General features: G+C 44.9%; 1 protein-coding gene across 5 annotated transcripts in view; it reads left to right on the top strand.

Annotated features, from left to right (window-relative positions):
* PDE1C (phosphodiesterase 1C) overlaps positions 1 to 19,776 on the top strand; it is a 485,518-nt gene that overhangs the window by 3,944 nt on the left and 461,798 nt on the right. For all 5 annotated transcript variants that reach the window (XM_074340964.1, XM_074340965.1, XM_074340966.1 and 2 more), the window contains one exon: positions 376 to 976. In XM_074340964.1, coding sequence (XP_074197065.1) covers positions 667 to 976 — 310 coding nt within the window. In that variant the 5' untranslated portion in view covers positions 376 to 666. Of the gene's footprint in view, positions 1 to 375; positions 977 to 19,776 lie in introns of those variants that run through there.

Below are 19,776 nucleotides of genomic sequence, written 5' to 3'. Positions count from 1 at the left end.
CAAGCCCCCACAGGATGGGTGGGCAGCCTTGGTTCCCACAGAGGGGAGAGCCCAGGGTGAGAGGCAAGCGGGGAGGCACTCTGGGAAGACGGATTACCAAACCTTCCTCGGGACCTGCGAACTGGATTCTCCGGGAAAGCACAGCCTGAAGTAATGATATTGGCTCTAAGAAGGGAAATTGAGAAGAAAACAAATGTAGGCTCCTCCTCCAGCTTGCGAATCCCTCCATCCTCCTGGGGGACTGAGGCGGCCCAGCTGTGTCGGGAGGAGCAGGAAGGACGTGCTCGGCTTTTGGTCCCAGGTGAATCAAGTGCAGAAAGTAGATACAAAAGTATCCCTCGCTAATGCCACGCCCCTCCCTCTCCCCACCCCCAGTGAAGTCTCCGGACAACCTGTGCACACGGATCCCTCCAACCGGCCCCATCCACCCGGAACTGTCAGACAGGCGCGGACACCGCCCGGGTTATCCGTCCACCTGAGGTGGGCGCGCAGCCCTCTCTGCAGCCTCCTCCTCCGTCAAGGAGGGGCTGCAACCCGTGGGGTCAGAGGCGGAGCAGCCTCTGGGGGCGCTTTAGTGCGAGGAGGGAGTAAGCCTTTGGCAGGCAAAGGGTGTGGGTCCCACGGGGAGCCACGGCCGCTCACCTGGGCCCAGCCCGGCCCGCTGAGATGGGCTCGGTCTCCTCGGCGTTGGCGCGGTCCCGCAACACCGTAGTGCAGTTGGACTCGTCACCCCCGCAGCCCGAGGTGCCACCGGCTGCTCCTGCTGCTCGCAGAGACCGATTCGCTTTCTCCAAGATCCGCAAGCTTGGACGCGGGAGTGGAGAGACGCCCACCCCGCCCGCAGCCTGGGAGGCTCGGCCCGCAGCGGGGAGCCTGGAAGGGAGAGCGAAGTTGGCGAGTCCGGAGCTGTCCGCGGTGCTGAAGCGGGCGGGCAGCGTGTGCCAGCCCGACTTGCCCCGAAGCCGCAGCGCCATGGGTAAGTCTCCTTATCAACGCGAGGGGTCGCGGACAGCTGCTGCCTGCAGACCCATGGGGGACTTTTTACCTTCAGGGGGAGAAATGAGGGCTCTGTCTCCCAACGGGGTTTCGCTTTTCCTGTCCGCTTGCCAGTAACTTCTTTTACAAGTTGAAACTCCTTTCTGGTTCAATAGGGGGTTATTTCAGAAGGACCATATTTCACAGGGGTTTAAACAGTAGCTGGCAAGGCCCTAAGGATCCTGTCCCCATCTTTGTTCTGGCGACGGCACCACGGGGAGAAGTCTCCCTTGTTGTCTTGGAAAGAACAGGATAAAGGAGGCGCACTTTCCCGTCTCCTCCCAGGGTACTGGGAGAAGGGCAGGAGATTTCCTGCTCGTCCAACATTTAGTTCCACGTGTGAGGGAAACCAGTATTTGAACTAGTCTTTTCTGAAGGGACTTGGGGGCGTGTAGTTGGGAGAAGACATTTTTAGCATCGGTAACAAGGGAGAAATGAAAACACACACAAGATTTGGAGTCAGACGTGGGTCTGAGTCTCCATCTGCTGCTTTCATTGTTATCTTGGGCAGGATACTGTCCTCGTGCCTCAACTGTATCATCTGTGACATAGGGATTATAATAGCATCTCACTAGACACAATGCATGTGGAAAGTACTCTGAAACTGTAAAGTGCTATGCAAATAAATATTCAATATTATGCCTGAGCCAGATCTCTGAATTTCTTCAGCTGAACTTGAAGGGAATAGTGAAACTTTTCAATATTTAGTTTGATGTATTCAAAGGGTCCATTTCATAGCGCAGGTCCTATTTTGCATACGCGGGAGGAAAAGTCCTTCATGGGTACCTGTAATTTAAAAAATCTCTCACACTAGGCTTTTGTTCTCATACATGGATTCCTACTTCACCCCAAGCAAGGTTGTAGAGCTCACTGCTATTGTCTGTTGAGTTTTCAAGAGGGTTCAGTGGATTCAGTGGGCAATGTTGGTTCCCCTGGAGAAAAAGATGGGGTTGGTGGGGAGGGGGATCGGCTTACACTTTGACTCATGAGAGGTAAGGATACATGTATCCTTATTCCCTTGAGAATTTTCTTGTAAAAAATATTGTGAGTTTACTCACGAGCTTTTATTTGTTCTTGTTTCATTCAAACAACCTTTTAAAACAAAAATGGAAAGAAGATATACACACATTGTCCTTGCAATGGGGGATTTGTCATTGTAAAATATGTTAGTTTTTTCCACTCATGGGTTGTGTCTTTGTGGTATTAATGGAGAGTGAACCAGACCCGAAATCAGGATACCTGAGTTCTGCTCAGTTCTGTAATCTAGGACCGGAGATGTATATTTTCTAAGCCTGTACTATCTGCTCATTTAAAATGAGTACAAATAGAATTACACCATCTCTTATGCCATAATTTTCAAAGGAACTTATGGAGACAAAAATGGTCTGTAAACGCTAAGTACTGTACAAGTGTAAGACATTATTAAAGTACTACCTGGAGGTTTAATATTCTCTAATGTGTAGGATGCAAATTTAGTTTTTATATAATCTTATGGTCTATCATAGTTACATTGGATAAAACATGGAATTCCTTTGTGAAACTCTTCAATATTAATGTGTTGTGTGTGTGATATCAATTGAGTTACACATATATGCATTCATGGAAGATATACCATATTTTTTTTCTCACATTTTTGATGATGTCGACAGAAAATTCAGATATTGCAATTAATTCACACGTAATACCTGCAAATCAATTTCTAGGAATTTGCATTGAATTAATTTCTGTTCTAAATTTGATGAATATACCTTGGAAATACTATTAACTTTAACTTTTTGATTATACAAGAATTGGTACAATTTTTCTTTTTTTTTATTTTCTTTTTTTTTTTCATTTTCCCGTAAAGAACATCTCCAATTAAAAATGACATTCTGCATTTTTTTCACCTAGGATGCTTATGCAAAGTTACTTATTTTTAAATATTTTACTCTTTTTTGTAAAAAGAAAAATGGTATTGAGCTTAAACAGTTGAAGTGTGGTGGGTGTAGATAGCTGGAATTGTAGATGAGGCTCAGTTTCATCATCTGTAAAAACTGAGGTGAGTTGCCCTCATCTGTGAAGCTGGGTGGCCCATTGTTGGACCAGATTGGATTTCTCCACATACCAGATAGAACAGCACAGAACTTGTGAATCCAGGAGCAAAGTAGCTATGCTGCAAACTAAAACTTGTGCTTTGCAAGCCAAGCTGAATATATACATGTGTGCTATGTGCCAGATGCTATTTCATAAGATGGTAGGATGCGTAATTTTATTGTGATTTTATTAATACTCATGAGGCTATTAAGGCACAGAGAGGTTACGTAACTAGTCATACTGCTACTAAATGACAGGCAGACTTTAGGCCCAGGTAGTCTAGCTCTGTAGGACTAGTATAGAACTAGTACAGACTATAGAACTATAGTCTAGCTCTAGAACTATATTCGTATCCACTTCTCTGCACTACTTCAGTGTTGTGTGTTTATTTCCCATTTGTTAGGCTTTTAGTTTATTATTTGGGAAAGTCCTTTGAGAGTTTTATTTTGTCCCATCTATGATCAGGGGAACCAAGGCAAAGTGCATTGTTCCTGGGAAGGAGGGGTCAGGTTATTCAGGAAGAAACAGTCACCTTGGATATGACTGTGGTCATATTAAAGCCAGAGAACCTTAAGGAGAAAGTAAAACTCAGGATGCAGTCAGGCCAGTAAGGCCAGCTGTCTCTCCTTATCTAAATTTAAATGCTTTGAGCTGCTGAGAATTATTTTATTAAGGATGGTGATTGGTTCCCTACTCATCATATTGTTGTGAAAATTAAATGAGATACGGTGTCAAAACCTAAGTGGGGACCTGGCATATATTAAGCATGGCTGTTTTGTATGTTTGTTTCTTTTCAGAGCTTTTGGGCCCCACTCAGTGGTAGAAAGGAAGGACCAGGTTGATCCATTTTCAATAAAAGCACATCTCAGAATAAACAAAGAACCATATGAAACAAAAAAACCTTCCACAGCTTCCTGTCCATTGTGTAATAATCCGCAGTAGGTTATCTGAGGCTCCCAGCTTTTCTTAGAAATTCCTCTAGATATGGAGAGACTTTGATATTATTGATTCAAGTGATTTTTGGTTAATAATATGTGTTAAAATTATTTGGGATCTTTCAATTTTTCAGTTGTATCCCTTTCTTTCCCATCTTTTCTTGTCCTGCTGTTTTAACATTTGGAAAGGCATGTCCTGAAATAGGTAGTTTCAAAGTACAACCGATATTTGTTAAATGGGGGTCTTGGAACATTGTCTTCCTCATTTCATTGTCTGCTTCTTGGTTTTCATTTAAGTCCTTTGTGGCTTCTGATAAGGTTACCATTATAGGGAGGAAAACTTTTCCTCTAACCACTTGGATTCAAGGTCAGGGGCCTGCAAGTTAACTGACAATAGACAGTTTAACAGGAGAGAAGAAGAAGACTGGGTTATTTAAATGCTCACCTAAAGGTATACTTAATAACGAGTAACTTGTTGACTAACCATTAAGTTGATATACCCATTTAACAGAAAAAGAAGGGCAGTTTAGGGCTTCAGTGGGAAAGTATGGAAGGTATTTTTTGGAGGCTCTGCTTAGGTTTAGATAATGTTTCTTGCTGTTGCTGCTGATCAGATGTTTTCAGTTTAAAGTCAAGTTTATACCACTGTGGTGGGTTGTTAATCCCTCCACCACTGTTTGCCTCTAACTCAGTCTTTTCATTTGTTAGGATCAGTGGTTTTCAAATTTTGTTGTTTATCATAATTACCTGGAGAGCTAATTCCAGAAGCCCAGGCTTGTTGAGTATGGGGTCTTAGTATTTTACCCCAATTTTCCAGATGATTCTGTTACTACCAAAGTCACCTGGAGTCTTGCTAAAACACAGACTCCCGGGCCTCACCTTTGGAGTTTCTGATTAGTAAGTTTGGCAAGCAACCTGAGAATTTGCATTTCTAACAAGTTCTGGTCAAGGGATTACACTTTGAAAACCACTGGTCAATGCATGGAAACCTCTTAGAAGGAACCCTGTTCTTAGGTATATTGAGTTAACCATTATGGCGTTCTTGATTTGGGATCTTGACAGATGCTGTGGAGGGGAGAGACTGGATTCAAGGGAGCTTTCATTTACCCCATCTGTCTGCTTCTTAGGACCACTCTCTAAAATGTCAGGATAATTCTGATTCTTTATCAGTGATGGTTTTACTTTGGGATTAATTGTTTTTGGAAGATTTTAGCTGAATTCAAAGGGCTGATGATTAATGTGAAAACAAAACAACACCCTCGTTGTTTTAAAGATGAGAGGGTGGATGGGTGAAGTAGAGATGCCCCTAGTATCTTCATCTTCAGCCCTCACAGCATCTCCTAAGGTGTGTCTCTGTTCTGAGTTAATTTAAACCGACACAAGCAGCCTTCTAAAAGCTTAGGTTAGTACCAGGCAATACTGTTGAGAACAGACATGTGACTGTCATGCGCTGGGCTCCTGTGGATTTGGCATTACCGCCAGGAACTGCCAACCCCCCTTTGCCTTCCCCCTGCGGAGGCCAGCCGGGGCCCCAGGGTCCTGTGAAGGCTGAGAAGTGTCCGAACCACTTTCCTGGGATTCTCTTTCCTGGCACTTACTAGAGTCTTGGCTTCCAAAGCCAGTCTCATCTCAGGGCAGAGTTGAGTAACCTCTCTGTCCCTGAGCCACCAGTGTTGCGTTTGCCCCTGGTGGGTGGGGGACTTAGGAAGGATGCCTCATTTCTGTACAGCACTTTACAGTTTATAATGGCCCTAGAAAATCTATTTACCATTTGATTTTTAGGACAGTTTTCTGAGGTAGACAGGACAGATGGCCTTATTGTTCCCTATAATAAAGGAAATTTAAATCAACTTTTTATTTATTATTGATGACATGCTTTATCCTAGATCACTTGCTGTTAGTTAGACTTTCAGGTGGCCCATTATTAATTCTTCCAGGAAGCATGATGCCAGGGAAAGAAAGAAGCTCTGGAATCTTAATTCTTGGCTTTGATACTTCCTGGCTGTGAACTTAACTTCTCTGGAGCACATTTACTTATGTGGTAATGGAAGTGGTATTGACCTCACCTAAATAAGGTAATTTATGGCACTTAGCACTTGCCTTGGGACATGATAATCACTCAGTAAATACTGGTTATCTCTACGGATAAATAAACACATCAGAGACGCAGATATCTTTCCTGGAGTCCCACAGCCAATGGATGGCAGAGCTAGAAGAGACATCTGATTTCTAGTCAGTTCTCTTTCCATAATACCAGGATGATTCTTCAGTAGAAATAAAACAGTAAGTGTAGTGAGGAAGGTAAGGACGAGAGGGGTGTAGAACCAGAGAAAGTCTAAAGGCAGAGGGGAAGCAAGTGAGAAAACCCAAAGTGGTTCATTTGGTGTTAGAGGCTTGGGGCTCTGGGTTACCCACTTCTGGGCGAGGACACAGATCCCACCCACTTATGTCATCTTTAATGTTATATTGTCTGTAATTTACTTGAACTGTTTAATCTAGACAGTGGTGTGTGTGTGTGTGTGTGTGTGTGTGTGTGTGTGTGTGTGTGAGCTTTCATCTGCCTTCAAGGTTGGGTAGTTAACACCCTCCTCAGAAATACTCAGAAAGAAGTATATTCCCATATTCTTCAACTATTCCTTTAGCTACTCCAAGAACATTCTTTACTCTCCCAGCTGTGTTGGAAGTGTCTAGAAATGGTGCATGCCAGCCATGCCCTCCACACACTACTAGAAAGATGCAGAACTGGATTTGCATGGAGCTGCTAATGGGGAAACCCCATCCCCCGAGTCCAAATTCAGTAACAGACTCTTTCCTCCAAGCTTTACCCACTAACACCTCCTGGTTCCCAGCTTACAGATTTCAGGAGGATTCCATCATGTTGCCATTTTTTCCTGCCAGCGAGAGTGCTGGGCTCCCTTACTGATGTCAGATCTTCCTAACAGACCTCAATAAAATTTCAGACACAATGGGAAAAAGGAACCATTAGATCAGTACATACATAATCTATTTTTTATCCCTCTTGGTATCGCAGTGGGTTTTGCCTGCAGCCCAAATGCTCCAAGAGTCGAGTTGACCTTGTTTCTATGTTGTTTTGAAGATTGCATGGCAGGGCTATTTGGAAAAAGAGTTTTCTTTATTTTCAAACCCTGTCTGGCCGTAGTTTGGGAGGCCACTGAGTTAGTCCCTGGACTTTGATATGCTAACAACTGGGCATCTTCTTCTAGACCAGGAGACAAGAAATGTTACTCATCTGAGGGGACCTTCTTCAGAAAAAAAGCCTCTGTTCTGGAAGAAAAGGTGAATCTTAGTCTTGAAATATATGTGTTGCATTATCTTCCTATTCTGAATCTTGTTTTGTAATGATGTTTTTGGAAAGCAAACAGTATGTATATATTTTGACTGGAAAAGTGTGGATAAAAAATCAGTCATTATATTGCACAGGAACAATAGCAACATTTATTGAGCACCTACTATGTGCTAAGGCACTGTTCTGAGCATCCTTACGTATCAGAATTACACTATGAAGTAAGCGCCGTAGTTATTTCCTTGTTATAGAGGGATCTTATGGGATTTGAACCCAGGTCTCAAGCACTGTGCCGAACTGCCCGAGACATCAGAAACTTGAGGATGATGAAAACATTTTGCCAACATGCTGCTGCTGTGGGAACAAAGAGTTTGTGAAGAAGACAGCAATGCCGTAAAAGTTTCCGGCAGCACATTTTATAGTGATCTTTCATTATTTTAATGTTGTGGTCTACATATAATCAGTAAATAAATTGACAGATTGACTGTCTTTGTCAATGTGTGATTTTTATTAGCAGTAGTGGGGCATTTTTAGTATAAGTTCATTAAAACTTGGGCTAACCAGTTGTCATTGCTTAAAAAAAGTTGTCACTTTTTAAAGGAAGTCAGTCAGATCTAGGATTTACTCAAGCTTTGCACCAGCTTTGCGGGGTGCCTCTGAGCTTTTCTTCCTGGTGCTGGTATGGCGTCCCAGAACTGGCTATTCCAGCGGCTATTGGCTCCTGGTGAAAGCTTCCAGCCTGGCTGGAATGTAAGGCCCTGAGGAGGGGCGGGCTTTGCTCTGCGGGGCTGTGGCTCATCAGAGGCCCAGAGCTTTGGTCCTTTGGAACGTTTGGGCTGGGTGAGTGTCGTGTGGGGCAGCCTGCGGGGCCTCTGGTCCCGATCCCCACATAAGAATGCAGGATATGGCTAGGTCAAAAAGGAACACCCACGGAGCTATAGATAGGGGAGTCATACCACTATATTCTCTCTGGCGGCCGGGGGAGACACACACAGTAGTACCCACGCGATCCGCAATCCGCCGTCTGCTTCTCTGCCTGCCAACCTGCCAACCAACCAACCAACCAACCAACCAACCAACCAATCAACGCAGCCTCGCAGTTACATCAGTAGCCAATTGGCTAACCGGTTACAGCTTATGTCCAACCAATCACAGTTGATGGTCATTCGCTACTTGAGCCAGCACCTCGCCACGTGAGGCCGAGAGCCTGGAAACTGTTCTCTGGGACTCTGTCCCCACACTTCACCCCTCCAAGGTCTCGCCTCATAATCTACACGACAAGCATCAACATAATGAAACAAGGCCACAGAGGATGGGTGATCCCACTGTGCCAAATCCTGGGCCATGAGCCCGTGGCAGAGAGTGGGGCTGTGCAAGTATCCTTGTGGAACGACTGGAAAAGTCCACTGCTGCCCATCCCAAGTAAAAGCAAACTGCTCTTGACACTTGGGTGCAATGTCAATGGAGAAAAAAGCATTGGCCAAGTCCACTACGTAGTGATATGTTCCCAGGCGGACAGTCAGATGATCCATCAAATCATGTATTGAAGGCACTGCCGCGTGCAAGGGTGGTGTCACCTTATTTAACTCCCTATAGTCCACAGTCATTCACCAGGTCCCATCTGGCTTCTTGACAGGCCATACTGGGAAGTTAAAGGGACTGTGCGTTGGCCTCACAATATGTGCCTTCTCCAATTCCAATATTGTACGACCAATCTCCTATCTGCTCCTGGCAGGTGGTACTATCGCACTGTAACAATGCCAGAGCTGCAGAAACACTTGAGGAGGGTGTGAGCATTCCCAGGTGTCACCGCTTTCACCACTAGGATCCGGAGATGGAAATCCTCAACCGACGTCTGTAAACTGAGGCCATGTAGCACGTCCACCCCTAGAATATATTCCGGAACGGGGGAGACATAAATCTTGTAGGTACAAGGGGGAAGCTTTCCTATACCCAGTGGTAAGGAAACGGCTTTCACAGTCACAGTCTTTCCCCCGTAGCCATCAATGCAGATTGCTGGTCTGGGGAACAGTTCTGGGTTCCCATAGACAAGACTGCAGTCTGTGCCAGTGTCAACTAGGGTCAAAACCCTCTGCACATTCGAAGGGGACCAATGTATGGACAGTTCCACGTGGGGCCTCTGGTCCCTGCTCGTCCCCTCTGACCAGGTACCTTGGCCCCACCACTAATCAAGCTGGAAGAAGTCGGCCTCAAGAGGTTGCATGAAGTCCTGGAGGCACATGAGTCGTGTTTTCCCAGACTTTTCCTTTAGGCTTCTCTGGAATTGTTGTTCTGGACGCAACTGTTTCCAAAGTTCCAACAAGAGTGCATTGGGTTGTTGGTCTATTTTCTTCCGATCGACCCCTGCTGCCACGAGATCACGCCACATCTGTGCGCGTGTTACTCTCTGAGGCCCGCGACCTCGCCCCTTTACTTTTGATTTGGGCTTCCAGGTCTCAACTGCACAGAACTCCTGTCTTAACTTCCTTCGCCTCCGGCTTTCAACATCCCATAGGGTGGCCATGGCAGTTGTAACTTCATGGGTCCGTCGCCCCACATAGGGCGTAAGAATGGCAACCAAGGATCCAAAAGCACTCGCTGGTGCAGTATCCAAAACCAGATCTCTCATGCTGGCTGTAAAAAGCCCGTCATCCGGCCCCTGCATGTTAAGGTTGAAAATAGCATGTCTCATAACCCATTTTACAGATGATTTGCGTAAGTTCCGTATATGACTGCCATTGAGTCACAGTGTCTGACAGCTCGCCAGCCTGTCCCCATACGGTGCGTACCACAGCAGTGAGCCACTCCATTAGAGAATGATTGCCCTGGTTTTGGCCCAACCTCTGGCAGTTCTGTAACCTTTGTCGCAGGGACAGATGCACTGTCATGAAGGCTAGCTTTTCCATCTCGCCTGGGGAGCAGAGAATGCTGTCTCATCCCTCATCCCATAAACATAGTAGCCAAGCCGAGACTGGCTTTCCAGGGCGCTGTCTGTACCGCCTCGCCAGCTCCTGCAACTCAGTGGGAGTGTAAGGGGTGTGGGTTGTGAACTCAGTCATAGCTGGGTTGCCGGCAGCAACGGGCCCAAAGGTTGCTCACGTTTTACCCTTTGCTTCAAGATTGGCCAGGCTTGGGGGTTGGGAGCTACATTGTCTCCACTCACTTCCTCCGCCTCTGCCTCAGAGTCTCCACCTTGGGGCCCCTCTTCTAACAGGCAGACCCGAGCTTCCAGCGCCTCCAACCGGGACACCTGGTCTGGCACCTGGGCCATTTCATTAAGCGCATTTTCCGTATTGAGACTCAAGGCTGTGAGGAACATCCAGCCCACGCGGCCGGCTGTAGCCTTCTCCTCCTCCCGCAACCGCTCAGCCAGAGCCTGCATGGCCCTCTCCACCCTGGCTGGAGAGCCATCCATGTCTTCCCACCCCTCCTTGGGGGTCCAACTCCTGAGAACAGTGGCCACTGGGCACCTCACACTGTGTGGGGGCCACCTGTCCTCCTGCCAAGAGTCAGACTCCATTCCTACCTGGCCGGAGTTTTGCTCGCCGTGCCAGGCATCCGATTGGGTGGAGGCCTCCGTGCAAGATGTCCACAACCCTCGGAGCCTAAGGCCGCAGCACATTACTGAAAGGAAGGTGACGCCTTTTATGGCCAGGAGGGAGGTGTACCATCTGGAGGCTCGAGTCTCCCAGGCAGAGCGCACCTCCCATTCCTGGTGCAACTCCTCTCAGGCCTTCTGAAACTGAACTTTTACACGCACACACTGCTCCACCAAGCTTTGGTAGGTTTTGGCCGGCACCATACCCTGCTCGCTGCACCATTTGTCGTGGGGGGCGGCCTGCGGGGTCTCAGCTCCCGCTCTCCATATAAGAACGCAGGATAGGGCGAGGCCAAAAAGGAACACCCACGAAACCATAGGTAGGGGCGTCATACCACTATATTCTTGCTGGCGGCCGGGCGAGACACACACAGTAGTAGCCACACCATCCACAGGCAGGGATTCACTTCTCTGCCTGCCAACCAACTAACCAACCAATCAACGCATCCTCGCAGTTACATCAGTAGCCAATTGGCTGACCGGTTACAGCTGATGGCCAACCAGTCACAGGTGATGGTCATTCACTACCCAAGCCAGCACCTCACCACGTGAGGCCGAGAGCCTGGGAAACTGTTCTCTGGGACTCTGTCCCCACAGTCGGTCTGCCTGGAGGGAGACAGTGGCATTTGACAACACCGTATCCTCCTGAGCCTGGGCAAAGCGTGTCGGCTGGGAGAGCGAGGCGTGGGTGTTTAAGGCGGCTCCAGCGGTGGCTGCTCTCTGGGCCTCTGCAGACACACAGGTGAGCAGGGGCCCCTCAGTCTCTCCCTGGGTCACTCCCCACACAACTCTTTATTGTTGGCAAATCCTGCCCACACATCCCCCACTAGACCTGTTCTGATTTAGAGAAGTGTGTTCTGAGTATAACATATTGTGACTTGATCCCAAAACACTGTGTTTGCCAAGAATGTGTGAAGCCTGAGCCTCACACCATCTCTCACCCTGCTCCTGATGCTTCCTCAGTTCCCAAATGTCCCGAGCTTCAGCCTGGCTGTTACCCCACACCCACCTTCCTTTACGCATTGGAGAGAATAGAGACTGAGTGAGGGTCAGGAACGGGCTGAGGGCAAGGGATGAGGCTAGCTGATTAAATTGTACATACTGCTTAATAACACATTTTAAAAACGTTTGCCGCATCAAACAGCCATGTCAAAATGGCCATCAACATGTCACATGGTTTCTAATGGGCTGTGTGGTTCGTTTCTCAGTAGAGAGTAACCACTTGGGCAAGTCCCTCCAACGTTGCATTTTGAGTTTCCTGGAGGAGCGAGGCAGGGGGTGTCTCCACATCTCTTTGCCTTCCAGACTACGCACCAAGGGCAGGTTTTTCCGAGAGGCCCTGCTCACCCCTACCCCTGAATAAACATCCAGGTCATTCCGGAGTGCGCTTTGAGCCTCTGCATCCTAGAGGGAGGGAGGGAGAGAGGGAGGAGGGTGCTGGGAGGGCCGTCAGATCTTAGATCAAAGACACTCAATGTGCCGGGCCAGCAAGCCCAGGCCCCGACAGACACATTCTCCCTGAGCCACTGCAGGTTGCCCAGGGCAGGCACATCAGGTCACGTTGCTTCTTCCCTAAGAACAAGCCTCTGCCCAACTCAGGGGAAAACTGTTCTTCTGCAGGGAGTTTTCACCCACCATGTGGCCCTGCCAGCGTTTGCTTTTTCCACCGTCACTTTTTCCAAGCCATACTAATTGTGGGCTCCCCCGGGAGAATGGAAGGAGGCTTGTACTCTGTGCCCTGGCCCCTCTCCAACCTCCAGGCTTTTGCTTTGTTATCGTCAGTCCTGGGAATCCTGCTCCACTTGGTAGGGAAAGGGGGAGAGGGTAACATTGCCAAGTGAGGGCCCAGACCTCTGCCTGCACCCTACCCCGCTTCTCAAGCCCTCATGTAATGAAATGACCTCAAATACAAGGCAAGTCCTCTCTTTCCCCCTTTGAGAATGTCCTCAAAACACAGTATATTTTTTTAAAATGCCCTACTTGAACATACAAACTTTGAAGAGACTAGAAAAGTCACACGTGTACCTTACTATTTATTTTGTTACTCTTGTTATACCTATTTAAAAATTTCAAGTTGCAGAAAATACATTGATTTCGAATATTACTTCTCGCACTCTTACATTTCACATAAAAATTTTATTTCATCGTTTTTGCCTGCATTTTGATCACTAGTGTCATTGTCTTCACTAACGCCATTTTGGAGTCTTCTGACAGTTTCCCAGCTCACATCATTTCCACCTGTGCCTAAGTTGTTTGTATGTTAGCCTGTTTTAAATCTGTGAATAATGCGGTCACTGGAAATTTTACAAGGCAAGTATTGATTGAGGTTTAGGTTTCAGCCATTCAGATTCATCTCTCCTGTCCTTTTTGTGAAGTCTGAGTTCTAACCCACTAGAAAGGAGAAATGGAGAACTCAACCCTCTGATTCTGACTACTTTAGGTACCACGTATAAGTAGCATCACACGGCATTTGTTTTTCTGTGACTGGCTTATTCCACTTGGCATAATATCGTCAAGGTTCATCCATGTTGTAGCATGTGTCAGATTTTTTTCTTTTAGTATTTTTAAAAAACATTTTATTATTAAAGATTTAAAACATGCAGCAAAGTTGAAAGAATTTTTTAGCCAACACTGCTGTACACATCACCTAGACACTACAATTAACATTTTTCTATCCTTGCTTTATCCCATATCTATTTACCAATCCATCCCTCCATGCATCCCTTCATTTATCTTATTTTTGGTTCATTTCAAATTAAATTTTATCTGCAATTATTAGTACACTCCCTCCTAAATAAGTCTACATACATACCACTAACTGGAGTTTGATATTTGTTGATCATTTTTCGGTTGTTTGTTTTGAGGTGAAATCTATATACAACAAAATGTGAAAATCTTTATTTATTTATTTATCCAAGTCAAGTTGTTGTCCTTTCAATCTTAGTTGTGGAGGGTGCCATTCAGCTTCAAGTTGTTATCCTTTCAGTCTTAGTTGTGGAGGGCGCAGCTCAGCTCCAGGTCCAGTTGCCGTTGCTAGTTGCAGGGGGCGCTGCCTACCATCCTTTGCGGGACTCAAGGAGTTGAACTGACAACCTTGTGGTTGAGAGCCCACTGGCCCATGTGGGAATCGAACCGGAAGCCTTCGGAGTTAGGAGCACTGAACTCTAACTGCCTGAGCCACCGAGCCACCCAAAATGTGAAAATCTTAATTAAAGGGGTACATTTACTGAATTTTGAGAAATGCATACACTTGTGTGATCCAAACCCCTCTCAAGATACAGAACGTTACCATGATCCCAGAAAGTTCCCTCATGCCCCTTCTCACTGAACCTCCAAGCCATTCCCACTCATCGATGCACTCTTCTGATTCACTGTTCTGATTTTTCCCCACTGTAGATTATGTTACGTCTTCTAGAATTTCCTATAAGTGGAATAAATCCCACAGCACAAATTCTGTGTAAACCTTCTATCATTCCACAGGTTTTTGAGTCGCCTCTGTTGGTGCCAACACATGTGTCAACACAGGCACGCCTCATTTTATTGCACTTTGCTTTATTGCGCCCTGCAGATTTTGTGTTTTTTACAAATTGTAAGTTTGTGGGAACGCTGGGTCGAGCAAGTCTGTTGGCAGCATTTTCCCAACAGCATTTGCTCACTGGCGTCTCTGTGCCACATTGTGGTAATGCTCACAAGATTTCGAGCTTTTTTCATTATTGTGATATTTGTTATGGTGATCTGTGATTAGTGGTTTGTTATGTTACTAAGGCAAGACCCTCCACCAGCAAAACGATTAGGACTCTGAACGCTCAGATGATGGTTAGCATTTTTGAGCAATAAAACACATTTTCATTAAAATATGTGTGTTGTTTTTAAAGACTAAAGCATGCTTAATAGACTATGCCTAACAGTACAGTATAAGCATAACTTTTATACACACTGGGAAACCAAAAAAACTCGTGCGACTCACTTTATTGCAACATTCGCTTCGTCGCGGTGGTCTGGAACCGAACCTCAATACCTCCAAGGTCTGCCCGTCATTCATTTCTGTATATTGCTGAGTCCTATTCCATTGTCTGACTATGCTACAGTTTACTTCTAATCTTATGGTTTCATTTTGTTTTCATTTGATCTGGAAGTATCCTGGGGTACCATCTAAGGTAAGTGTTTATATTTTTCCAGATTGGCTATCCATTTGTCTCAACAGTAGTTATTAAAATGTCCCTCTTTACTCCGTTGGTTTGAGATGCTAACTTTATTATGCACTAACTTCCTTATTCACACTGAAGTCTATTTCTGGATTGTCTGTTCCGTTTCATTAGCCTGAGTACCAGTCAAGTTCCTGGTAGGAAACAGAACTCCACTCAAATGATTCAAATGAAGGGGCTTTAATGGAGGTGGGCTCAGGCATCAGGGAACCTACAAGGGATGTTGAAGCCCCCAGAGACTAGCAATGGTGGGAGGCCATTGTACCCCTAGGCCTGAGGAGCAAGGAGAGGAAATAGTTATGGGGGTGCTGTGGCAGCTGGAGCTGTGCAGGAGGGAGCTGCAGAACGGACGGAGCAGAGCCACTGCCTGAACAGTATCAAAGGAGCAGGGGAGAAACACCCTGACCTCTCTTTTATCTCACCCCCTGAGCTCCTACCAGGGCTGCCCATTGGCTGCACCCACAGGAAGCCAGATGCCTCAGGTCAGCAGATGCCTCAGGGCAGAGCAGAGAAGGGGGGAAAATGATGAGTGGGTCATGGGAAGTAGAGGAACAGCAGCGCCGGCCGCTTGTGTGTTCCAAGCCGGCATCACGGTGTTCTGATTACTGAGGCTTTAGTAAGACTACTTCCAGCTCGTGCTTTCCCGTCCTTAGAGATTTTCTGGCTGTGCTTGTCTGTTTATTTTCCATATAAACATTAGAATCAATTTGTCTACTTAAAAGTGAAACATAAATAAAACTGAGTTTGTTGACATGTTTGTTTGGGTTAAGATAGATTTATATATTAACTTGGGAGAAAATTGGCATCTTGATGATGTTGAATTGTCCTTTCTAGGAACATGTCTTTACATTTGTTCAAGTGTTTCTCGTGTGTGTGTGTGTGTGTGTGTGTGTGTGTGTGTGTGTGCTTCAATAGTGTTTAGAGTTTTCTAAATGCAGGCTCATGTATCTTCCTTTTTAAGTTTATTCTTTGGCATTTGTTATGTTTGCTGTTTTAAATGGGCTCTTTCTTTTATATCATACAACCGGTTTTAGTTAGTATAAAAGAAAGCAGTCAGTTTTTGAAAGCTACTTTGTATTAACTGAATTTTCCTATTGTTGTAGTAGTTTTTTTTGTCAATTCTCTTGGGGTTTCCATATACAACTGTATCTTAGTAATAGTTTTATGTTGCTATTTCCAGTTTTTATGCTTTCCTTTTCTCTCTCTTGTCTAGCTATATTCATAATTACATTCATATTATCTCCAGGACCAAGTTAAATTATAATAGTGAGAGTGAGTCTTCTTGTTTCTGACTTTGTTAGAATACTGTTTTTAGAATAATTGTATTATATATGAATATATATATTATATATACATACATATATTGGAAAATAATACATATTAAGGAATATAATATCATGTTGAGGATATATGTCTATGTACATATAAAAATATATACATATGCATATATAGACAAACACACAGAATTATTCAAAGATTCCTATTTTATTTGGCTTTAAAAAAATCAAGAACAGGGGTTGAGGTTTGTCAAATGCCCTTTCAGCCTCTAAGGAATCAGTATGTCTTTTCTCTTTAGATCAGTAAATATGAATAATCCATAGAGTTCCTAATATTGAACCATCTCTGCTTTCCTAGAATCAGCTTTACTTGGATATGATATATTGTCTTATTGTGCTGTTATATTCTGTTGGTTAATATTTTATTTAGGATCTTTACATTAATATTAACTGAGATTTGTCTTTAGTTTTTACTGTATGTGAAATATTTATGAGGTTTTGCTATCAATGTAATACTTCTCTTTACAAAAATAACTTAGAAGTTTTTCTTTCTATACTCTAGACAAATTTAAGTGTCATTGAAAATCCTTGCTCTTTGAAAGTTTGTATAATTCTGCTGGAAAACCTTGGGCCCTTTGCCTTTTGGAGGGAGAGCGGCAATTTTTTGACAACCTCCTTTCTTTCTTCTCCAGAAACTAGAAAACTTACAGCTTTTTTTTTTTTTTTTCCTGAGAATCCTCAGGCAAATTATATTTTCCTAGAAAATCATCTATTTCATTCAGATTTTAAAATGTATTTATTTCTGGTTAAATAGTCTTTATAGCTTCTTTGAATTTTATTTAAAATTTTAGCGGGACGGGCTTGAGCTCCCCTACCAATTAGTGGGCTTGCATGTTCCTTCCAATCCCCCCAAATTTCCAATTTCTCGGTTCTGTGGTGGCGTCCATTTCTTCCCTCCTGTTGTCACTGCAGCACTGTTGGCTACTGCTCTGATTTCATCCCTCCCCGCAGTACCACTGACCCAGGCTTGTGGCTGTAGCAGTTTACAGAAGTTTTGGGGACAGAGGGTATAGGTAACATTGAATTCAGCCCAGCAAACGACTTACAATCGTCCATTCAACCCCTCTCTTCCTTTCTTCCCATCAGCTCTTGGCCTGCCTCTTATCACTGTGCTCTTTTCTCTTTCCTGCCTAGTGTCATCTTCCCTACTCTTCAAAATCCTTCTCACTTATTATGGAAAGTTATCCAGTTCTCTAAAGCTTATCTGTTCACATAAAACCCAGTAATAATCGTGCCCTGGGATGATGGAATTGAGACAAAACACAACTGACAAGTTTCCCCTCCCTCTGCTCAGCTGCATTTTAAATTCCAGTCACGGGTGAGGGTGGGGGAGTGTGGTGGGTGAGGAGGTGGCTCCACTGCAATTGTGTAGAATGTCCTCAGTTTCATGTAAAGGATTCCTGAGTCCCATCAGGACACCGTCTGTCTTCCAGGGAGAGAAGCCACAGCTGGTCAGGCGCCAAGTCTGAGCCCTGTGCAATCCTGGCTTTTCTCTTCTTCTTCCCACCCAGGTTGCACCCACTCTGTGCAGGGTTTTGACTGAAGGGTATGTCTCCCTGCCTCCCTGTTTTAGCCAAGAAAAACCGAACAGCTCTAAGGAGCACCCCCACAGTCCCACATGCATGTACATTATACAGTAACTGGAAACCCTTCTGAAAAATATTGCTTTTCATTAACTTTGCAAGAATGCAACTTTAGCAGTTCATGCAATTCGATTTCCTAGATTCCATTTTTTTTTTTTTGCATGATGGAGGGATTTTATTGTAAACGTCAATATGTTTTGCTGAACAAGAGGCAGTCTGCAACCAGCTTTGAATAGCATGTTTTCCTCCCTCATATACTAGAAATAGAGGCCACCAATGGCATGTGGGCACGTGTGATGTTCTCCTCTTTTTGTTCTCTCTACAGTTTGTACCTGAGTGTATTGTATTAGAAAAATATGGAATTTTACTTATTTCCACCTGCCAAGCTAGGAACCCGTCGGAAAGGCTTTCTTTTCTTTGGTTTTTTAATCCCAGTCCCTGATGCTGGGTCTGGCTTATGGTAGGAGCTCAAGAAGCGTAATGGAAGACGTCCTAGGAGAGACCGGGGGTAAGTCAGTGTATTGCTGTGCTAGGAGCCGGAGGGTGCAGGGGAAAGACGGTGGGTACCACCAGGACGCTGCTCCCGGATATGCCTCTAATTTGTTTTGTGGCCTCTGTGAGGTAAGACACTTAGGTTCTCTGGGCATCTATTCTTTTTCGATAAAACGACGATAATGATACTGTAACGTCTACCGCTTGGGGTTGATGAGTTTCCCAAGGAAGATAATGGACGCTTGGAAAAGTAGACGGAGCTGTACAGCGTGATGACTTATTGATTGAGAGCGGGGGGATGGGAGTGCCTCTAAGGGGTGCACAGCTATTCTCACAGGCTTCTGACTTGCACCCCATCTTTACAGTGGAATAGGTATCCTGAAAAACCCTCCTTACAAATTCCTAGGAGAATTGATAAAGTACAGCAAACATGTCTTTAAATTCAGAGCTGGGATTGCAGAGAATTAAGGGAACCTCTTGCGGGCCAAGGAAGTGAGGTGGGGCTGCAGCGCTTGGGTAACCCGATGTTAAGTGCTCTGGGGGAGAGGAGACAAAGCCTCCGGTTAACCACAGAATTGGAACTGAAACCCCTGAATCAGACTAGGACTCTTGTGAATGAATGTGCTACAAGGAATTTTGCCTTTCAACAATAAGAAAAAAATAACAATATGTTGCCTATTTTATGCTGGGTTTGGGTGGAGAAAAAAGTTTCTTTTAAGCCTTTACCTCTGCAAGTCTGCTGTTGCTTGCATTTAAGTTCCCGATTCACACTCCTGGGCTGATCTGGGATATTATAAACTAGACTTTATAATAGAAATATATGTAATACCCAAATATATACATTTGTGTAATATACAGCAACACACAATATAGTACACTTGGGTTGGCAGGGCCCTGGGTTCCAGGCGAAGGGAATGTAAACACTTGTTGGAAAGGTGGATATTTAACCCTGGCTCCACATGCTCCCATGGGTGGTCTTGCTGAAATAAATGTTCCACCTAAAATTATAAGCACAGACTTGCAAAGAAACAGGCCACCTTCAGCTGAAGTATTTTGAATGAGCAAAGCAAGACGCATAGAAATGTATGATCGCATGATCCCGTTTTGAAGAGAACAGACACTCGTCTCTCGCACCTGTACTCACATACACCCCTCTCTCTATAAGTTTGCATGAGATTAGATGAGCATAAACAGAGTTGTTAACATGGGTTACC

The sequence above is a fragment of the Rhinolophus sinicus genome, linkage group LG09 (genome assembly GCF_036562045.2).
Source record: "Rhinolophus sinicus isolate RSC01 linkage group LG09, ASM3656204v1, whole genome shotgun sequence".
NCBI lineage: Eukaryota > Metazoa > Chordata > Mammalia > Chiroptera > Rhinolophidae > Rhinolophus > Rhinolophus sinicus.
The sequence above is the reverse complement of the archived record's forward strand: the minus strand, read 5'-3'. Positions and strand labels throughout refer to the sequence as shown.